Source organism: Fringilla coelebs (assembly GCF_963513975.1).
Source record: "Fringilla coelebs genome assembly, chromosome: 30".
NCBI lineage: Eukaryota > Metazoa > Chordata > Aves > Passeriformes > Fringillidae > Fringilla > Fringilla coelebs.
This window is the reverse complement of record NC_140056.1, coordinates 208,664-217,228: the sequence shown is the minus strand read 5'-3', so window position 1 is coordinate 217,228 and position 8,565 is coordinate 208,664. Positions and strand designations below refer to the sequence as shown.

Genomic DNA, 8,565 nt, shown 5'->3' with positions numbered 1-8,565 from the left:
TGCCCAGGGCGGGGCTGCGTTGCCCCGGGCGGGGCTCGGTTGCCCTCGGGAGGGGCTCGGTTGCCCCGGGCGGGGCTCGCTGCCCCCGGGAGGGGCTCGCTGCCCCCGGGCGGGGCTCGGTTGCCCCGGGCGGGCTCACTTGCCCCCGGCCATGATGCGCAGGTACTGCAGCGCGTTGCGGGCCGCCTGGGCGCGGGCGCCGTCGCGGGACGGGGCGGACCCGTGGCACACCGTGGTCGGCTGCGTGGAGAGCTCCACCAGGCACTGGTGCAGCCCGCTGAGGCTCAGCGCGTCTGGGGGCACAGCGGGGTCACCCCACGGCCCAGCCGGGGCACCCGCGGGGCGCCGGGGCCGGGCCGGAGCGGGGCTCACCGATGTCGAGGTAGCTGATGGCGAAGCTCTGCTCCTCCGAGAGCTCCTGCAGCAGGGCGCAGGCTCCCCCCGGCGCGGGGTTGCCGCCCCGGCTCCGCAGCTGGCCCAGCTTCTCGCCCGCCGAGTTGCGCAGCGAGTCCCAGGTGCAGCCGGGGGCGCGGCCCCGCAGCCCCTCCAGCCGGGGGCACGTCTGGGGAGGGGGCACGGGGGGCTCGGGGACCTGCCCAGCCCCCGGGGTCTGTCCCGACCCCTCCCCGAGGTGCGGGAACCCCCCCGGGAACGGTGGGACACCCCCGGGGCCGCCCACCACCCCAAACCCAGAGGGTGCCGTCCCCACGGCCTGGAGCAGGGACACGGAGGGGACTCTGGGGTGACTCAGGGTGACAGTGGGTGGCTCTGGGGGACTCTGGGCACCTCCGAAGTGGCTCTGGGGGACTCTGGGGGACTCTGAGTGACTGTGGGGGACTGTGGGTGGCTCTAGGGGACTCTGGGGTGGCTCTGAGGTGACTCTGGGTGACTGTGGGTGGCTCTGGGGGACTGTGGGTGACTCAGGGTGACTCCGGAGTGGCTCTGGGGTGGCTCTGGATGACTCGGGCTGACTCCGGGGTGGCTCTGGGTGGCTCGGGGCGGCTCTGGGTGCCCGTGTCCCTCCCAGTGCCCCCAGTACCATGTTGAACTGGTCCTCCTCGCCCTCGGCCTCGCTGCCGTCGCGCGGCTCCATGGGCACGTTGTGGATCCTCACCAGCATCTTGGCGGCCGCGTTGCGCTTGGCCAGCTTCTTGGAGGTGCCGCTGCCTGGGGAGGGGCTGGCGGTGAGCCGGGACCCCGGCCCTGCCCGGGACCCCCTACCCGGACCCCCGGCCCTGCCCCAGACCCCCTGCCCCACCCGGAGCCCCTCCTGCCCCCACCGATCTCCACGAATCTCTCCACGCGGCACGTCATGGTGAACTCCTTGCGGTGCGCCGGCCCCGACTCCTGCGTCACCGTGTACTCGGGCAGGCGCCAGCCCTTCTGCACCACCAGCTCCTGCGGGGACAGGCCACCTGGGACCGGGACACACGGGGGGACCGGGGACACCGAGGGGACAGGCCACCCTGGGGACCAGGGACACACGGGGGGACACGGCCACACCAAGGGGACAGGCCACCTGGGACCGGGACACACAGGGGGACCGGGGACACCGAGGGGACAGGCCACCCTGGGACCGGGACACACGGGGGGACCGGGGACACCGAGGGGACAGGCCACCCTGGGGACCGGGACACACGGGGGGACACGGGGGGACACGGCCACACCAAGGGGACAGGCCACCCTGGGGACCGGGACACACGGGGGGACACGGGACACCAAGGGGACAGGCCACCCCAAGGGAACACACGGGGGGACCGGGGACACCGAGGGGACAGGCCACCCTGGGGACCGGGACACACGGGGGGACCGGGGACACCGAGGGGACAGGCCACCCCAAGGGGACACACGGGGGGACACGGCCACACCAAGGGGACAGGCCATGTGGGGACCAGGGACACACGGGGGGACACGGGACACCAAGGGGACAGGCCACCCTAGGACCGGGACACACGGGGGGACCGGGGACACCGAGGGGACAGGCCACCCTGGGGACCGGGACACACGGGGGGACACGGCCACACCAAGGGGACACAGCCACCCCGAGGGGACACGGCCACCCGAGGGGCACAACCACCCGTGGGGACACGGGGACACCCGGGGGGACACGGGGACACCCACAGGGACACAGGGACACCCACCCGAGGGGACACGGGGACACCCGTGGGGACACAGGGACACGGCCACCCCGAGGGGACAGCGCTGAGCCGCCATCAGCAGCCCCACAAGGGGGTAACGGGCACCAAAATGGGAATAACCTGCCCCAAAACGAGGATGACCGACCCCAAAATGGGGATAACTGACCCCAAAATGGGGATAACCGACACCAAAATGGGGATAACTGACCCCAAAATGGGGATAATCTGCTCCAAATGGGGAAAACCAGCACCAAGAAGGGGATAATTGTCCTCAAAATGGGGATAATGGCCCCAAAAAGGGAATGATCGTCCCTAAATGGGGATAAACAGCCCCAAAATGGGAATGACTGTCCCTAAATGGGGATAATCAATCTCAGAATGGGAATGACTGTCCCTAAAAGGGGATAAACAGCCCCAAAATGGGAATGGCTGTCCCTAAATGGGGATAAACAGCCCCAAAATGGGAATGGCTGTCCCTAAAAGGGGATGATCAATCCCAAAATGGGAATGGCTGTCCCTAAAAGGGGATAAACAGCCCCAAAATGGGAATGACTGTCCCTAAAAGGGGATAACCACCCCCAAAAGGGGAATGGCTGTCCCTAAAAGGGGATAAACAGCCCCAAAAGGGGAATGGCTGTCCCTAAATGGGGATAAACAGCCCCAAAATGGGAATGACTGTCCCTAAATGGGGATAAACAGCCCCAAAATGGGAATGACTGTCCCTAAATGGGGATAACTACCCCCAAAAGGGGAATGGCTGTCCCTAAATGGGGATGATCAATCCCAAAATGGGAATGGCTGTCCCTAAATGGGGATAAACAGCCCCAAAATGGGAATGACTGTCCCTAAATGGGGATAAACAGCCCCAAAATGGGAATGGCTGTCCCTAAATGGGGATGATCAATCCCAAAATGGGAATGGCTGTCCCTAAATGGGGATAAACAGCCCCAAAATAGGAATGGCTGTCCCTAAATGGGGATAACCACCCCCAAAAGGGGAATGGCTGTCCCTAAATGGGGATGATCAATCCCAAAATGGGAATGGCTGTCCCTAAATGGGGATAATCAATCCCAAAATGGGAATGGCTGTCCCTAAATGGGGATAATCAATCCCAAAATGGGAATGACTGTCCCTAAATTGGGATAAACAGCCCCAAAAAGGGAATGACTGTCCCCAGAAGGAGGTGACTGTCCCCAAAACAGGAACAGCTGTCCCAAAAAGGAGGAAGAGCCCCCAAATGCCACTGTGTCCCCCCACCCTGGCCCTCCCAGGGGGTTGGTGTCCCCTGGTGTCCCCTGGTGTCCCCTGGTGTCCCCTCCCGGCGCCACCCACCTGCAGAGCCCCCACGGGGTTGCACTCGGACTGGGGGGGGGACACCGGCGTCTTCATCTCCAGGGGGGGGCCCCTGTGGGGCACAGGGGTCAGGGGGCGCCCTCGCCCCCCTGGGGGGCCCCGAGGGGCCGGGGGCGTTGGGGGGGGGGGGTGGGGACACGGGGTGCCCTTACCTGGGCGAGGGGGGGGGGCGCGGCGGGGGCCGGGGGGGGCGCGGCGGGGCCGGGCTCGGCGGGGGGCTCCGGGGGGAAAGGAGAGCTGGGGGGAGGGCGGGGGTCAGAGCCACCCCCGGCCTCGTGGGGACCCCCCCGGAACCCCCAGACTCCCCGAGACACCCCAAGAGACCCCCAGATCTCCCTGGGAGCTCCCACAGGCACCCCCAGATTCTCCTGGGAGCCCCCAGACCCCCCCAGACTCCCCTGGGAGCCCCCAGACCCCTCCAGTTTCCCCTGGGAGCGCCCCAGACCCTCCCCAGGCACCCGCAGACTCCCCTGGGAGCCCTCAGACCCCCCCAGACTCCCCTGGGAGCCCCCAGACCCCCCCCCAGACCCTCCCCAGACCCCCCCAGACTCCCTTGGGAGCCCCCAGACCCCTCCCAGACCCCCCCAGACTCCCCTGGGAGCCCCCAGACCCCTCCCAGACCCCCCCAGACTCCCCTGGGAGCCCCCAGACCCCTCCCAGACCCCCCCAGACTCCCCTGGGAGCCCCCAGACCCCTCCCAGACCCCCCCAGACTCCCCTGGGAGCCCCCAGACCCCTCCCAGACCCCCCCAGACTCCCCTGGGAGCCCCCAGACCCCCCCCAGACCCCCCCAGACCCCCCGAGCTCAGCAGAGCCCTCCCGTCCCACGGGATCCCAAACTCCTGTGGATGCCCCCGAGTCCAGAGCCCCCAAACCCGGGGTGCCCCCCCAGCCCCCCCAATCCCGGGGTGCCCCCCCAGCCCCCACCTGTGCTCCAGGGGCTCCAGCATGGCCCCCCCCCCTCTCAGCAGCCTCAGGGCCACCTCAGCCGCCTTGTGCTTGGCCGCCTTCTTGCTGGGACCCTGCCCTGGGGGACAGCGGGGACATCAGGGACACCGGGGACACTGGGGGACACTGGGGACAGCAGGGACACCCTCAGGGACACCGGGGACACCGGGGACATCAGGGGACCCTCAGGGACAGCAGGGACACCCTCAGGGACACCGGGGACACCGGGACCCTCAGGGACACCCGGAGGCCCTGGGAGGTTTGGGGTCCCACCGGTGCCAGAGATGTCCCCGAGGGCACAGCAGGAGCAGGGTGGGGACAGCAGGGACAGGGTGGCCCGGGACAGTTGTGGGGGCTCCCCGGGGGGCTCCGGGAGGTCAGGGGTCCCATGGTGATGTCCCCAAGGGCACAGCAGGGACAGGGTGTCCCGGGGCAGCAGTGGGGGGCTCCTGGGGCCCGGGGGTCGCACCGGTGCAGCTGATGTCCCCGAGGGGACAGGGTGGGCACAGCAGGGACAGGGTGTCCCGGGGCGGCAGTGGGGGCTCCCAGGGGGTCCTGGAGGTCCCATGGTGATGTCCCCAAGGGGACAGCAGGGACAGGGTGTCCCGGGCAGCAGTGGGCGCTCCCTGGGGCCCGGGGGTCGCACCGGTGCAGCTGATGTCCCCGAGGGGACAGGGTGGGGACAGCAGGGACAGGGTGTCCCGGGGCGGCAGTGGGGGGCTCCCAGGGGGTCCTGGGGGTCCCATGGTGATGTCCCCAAGGGCACAGCAGGGACAGGGTGTCCCGGGGCGGCAGTGGGCGCTCCCTGGGGCCCGGGGGTCGCACCGGTGCAGCTGATGTCCCCGAGGGGACAGGGTGGGGACAGCAGTGACAGGGAGGGGACAGCAGGGACAGGGTGTCCCGGGGTGGCGGCAGGGGCTCCCTGGGGCCCGGGGGTCGCACCGGTGCAGCTGATGTCCCCGAGGGTGACGCGGAAGGTGAAGTTGGGCTGGTGGGCCTGGCCCTCGGCCTTGAGCAGGTCGTAGCCCGGGGTCCGGCCTAGGCGCGTGCCATACTCCTGCAGCAGGCTGATGGGCGTCTTGCCGGGGCTGGCGGCCACCATCTGCTCCAGGCTGCGGGGACAGCGACACCGTGGGACACGGGGACAGGGACAGGGACACGGGGACAGGGACACGGGGACAGGGACACGGGGACAGGGACACGGGGACACCGACACCGTGGGACACGGCTGGGGACACGGGGACAGGGACACGGGGACAGGGACACGGTGGGACAGGGACAGGGACATGGGGACAGGGACAGGGGCATGGCTGGGATAGGGACAGGGACACGGGGACAGGGACGGAGCCACAGCACAGCGTGGGGACAGTGGTGGCACTGCCACGCAGGGTGGGGACACGGGCACGGGGGTGGCACTGCCAGCTGGGGACATGCGTGGCACCGCAGGGACATGGACAGGGCTGGCAGTGCCACACCAGGGACACATGCAGGGATGGCAGTGCTGGCCAGGGACACGGGCAGGGATGGCAGTGCCACACTGGGGATATGGGCAGGGATGGCAGTGCCACCGCAGGGACACAGGCAGGGCTGGCAGTGCCATACCAGGGACACAGGCAGGGATGGCAGTGCTGGCCAGGGACACGGGCAGGGATGGCAGTGCCACACCAGGGACATGGAAAGGGGATGGCAGTGCCACAGCAGGGACATGGGCAGGATGGCAGTGCCACACTGGGGACATGGAAAGGGGATGGCAGTGCCACACCAGGGACATGGAAAGGGGATGGCAGTGCCATACTGGGGACACGGGCAGGGATGGCAGTGCCACAATGGGGACACGGGCAGGGATGGCAGTGCCACCGCAGGGACACGGGCAGGGATGGCTGTGCCACACGGGGGACACGGGCAGGGATGGCAGTGCCACCCACCGCGGGGACAGCGCTGTCCCCCCTCCCCCGCCCCTCCCCCGCCCCGCCCGAGCCCGGCCTAGGCCGCCCCTCCCCCCGCCCGCCGCCGCCAGCGCGGGGGCCCCGGGCGGTGCCGGGCAGCCCCGGGAGGCGCCGGGCGGCGCCGGGCGGTGCCGGGGGCCGCCGGGGGTCCCGGTACCTGGGGAAGGCGCCGCCGCTCCGCCGGGCCCCGCCCGCCCCCTCCTCGCTCATCCCCGCCGCTCCGGCCGCCGCCCGCGCCGCCAGGGGGCGCGCGGCATCACGGGAGCGCCGCGCCGCGCGGGGGGCGCCGGGAAGTGTAGTCCGCCCGGCGCGGCCCGCAGCGCGCGCGGCCGCCGGCAGCCCTCCGGCGGACTACGCTTCCCATAACCCCCCGCGCCGAGGGGAGGGCGGGAGCGCGGAGGAGGCGGGAAGCGGGGTCACGTGGTGCTGGAGGGGCGGGGAGGGGGCCGTGCCTCAGTTTACCCCGAGAGGGGTCAGGGGACACTGGGGACAGTGGGGGACAGTGGGGATAATGGGGGATAATGGGGACAGTGGGGATAATGGGGACAGTGGGGATAATGGGGATAATGGGGATAATGGGGACATGGGGACAATGGGGACAGCGGGGACAGTGGGGACAGTGGGGATAATGGGGGATAATGGGGGATAATGGGGACAGCGGGGGACAGTGGGGGATAATGGGGGATCAGGGGACAGCGGGGACAGTGGGGGACAGTGGGGATAATGGGGACAGCGGGGGATAATGGGGGACAGCGGGGACAGTGGGGGACAGTGGGGGACAGTGGGGGATAATGGGGACAGCGGGGGACAGTGGGGGACATGGGGACAGTGGGGACAGCGGGGGATAATGGGGGATAATGGGGATAATGGGGACATGGGGACATGGGGACAATGGGGACAGTGGGGACAGCGGGGACAGTGGGGATAATGGGGACAGTGGGGACAGTGGGGATAATGGGGGATAATGGGGATAATGGGGATAATGGGGACATGGGGACAATGGGGACAGCGGGGACAGTGGGGACAGCGGGGACAGTGGGGACAGTGGGGATAATGGGGACAGTGGGGGACAGTGGGGACAGTGGGGGATAATGGGGACAGCGGGGGACAGTGGGGGACAGTGGGGGACAGTGGGGGACAGTGGGGATAATGGGGACAGCGGGGATAATGGGGATAATGGGGACAGCGGGGACAGTGGGGGACAGTGGGGACACTGGGGACAGTGGGGACACTGGGGACAGTGGGGATAATGGGGACAGTGGGGATAATGGGGGACAGTGGGGACAGTGGGGATAATGGGGACAGTGGGGATAATGGGGGATAATGGGGACAGCGGGGGACAGCAGGGACAGTGGGGACAGTGGGGGACAATGGGGGATAACGGGGACAGTGGGGATAATGGGGGATAATGGGGACAGCGGGGACAGTGGGGACAGCGGGGACAGTGGGGATAATGGGGGATAATGGGGACAGTGGGGGACAATGGGGGATAATGGGGGATAACGGGGACAGCGGAGACATGGGGACATGGGGACAATGGGGACAGTGGGGGATAATGGGGACATGGGGACAGTGGGGGATAATGGGGACATGGGGACAGTGGGGACAGTGTGGCAGAGGTGGCGCTGGTCAGAGTGGGGGCGCTGGGATCACAGCGGGAGCGCTGGGGATGGAGGGACCCCTGTACTGGGAGCGCTGGGAGCGCTGGGACCCCCGTACTGGGAGCACTGGGATGGCCCCCGGATGGCCCCGGGATGGCCCCGGTGCTGCCGGTGCCGCTGCCCGCGGGGTCACCGGCGGGGCCGGTGCTGGAGTCCCGCTGCTGACGCCGGGAGGCGCCGGTGCCGGTGCCGGTGCAGGCCCGGGAGCGGTCCCGGTGCCCGTGCCGGCCTCTGCGGTACCGGGGGGGGTCCCGGTGCAGAACCAGGGCGGTCCCGGTGCCGGTTCCTCCCGGTGCAATGCCGGGGTCCCGGTGCGGTATCTGGGTCCCGGTGCGGTATCGGGGCTCCCCGGTGCCGGTCTCCCCCGGTGCGGTATCTGGGTCCCGGTGCGGGATCTGGGTCCCGGTGCCGGTCTCTCCGCCGCGGCGGTTCCCGGTGCGGTACCGGGGTTCCGGTGCGGTGTCGGGGGGTCCCGGTGCACCATCGGGGTCCCGGAGCGCTGCCGGGGGGGCTCCCGGTG

General features: G+C 69.2%; 1 protein-coding gene across 1 annotated transcript; it reads right to left on the bottom strand.

The window, feature by feature from the left end:
* Positions 1-6,640, bottom strand: TARBP2 (TARBP2 subunit of RISC loading complex). The gene is given in 10 exon segments (XM_084223624.1): positions 1-293; positions 373-562; positions 1,040-1,167; positions 1,281-1,398; positions 3,471-3,543; positions 3,644-3,660; positions 3,662-3,728; positions 4,418-4,517; positions 5,381-5,550; positions 6,542-6,640. Coding segments are annotated over 10 exon segments (1,074 nt in total). The 5' UTR covers positions 6,595-6,640; the 3' UTR covers positions 1-135.
* Between the last annotated feature and the right edge of the window lie 1,925 nt (positions 6,641-8,565).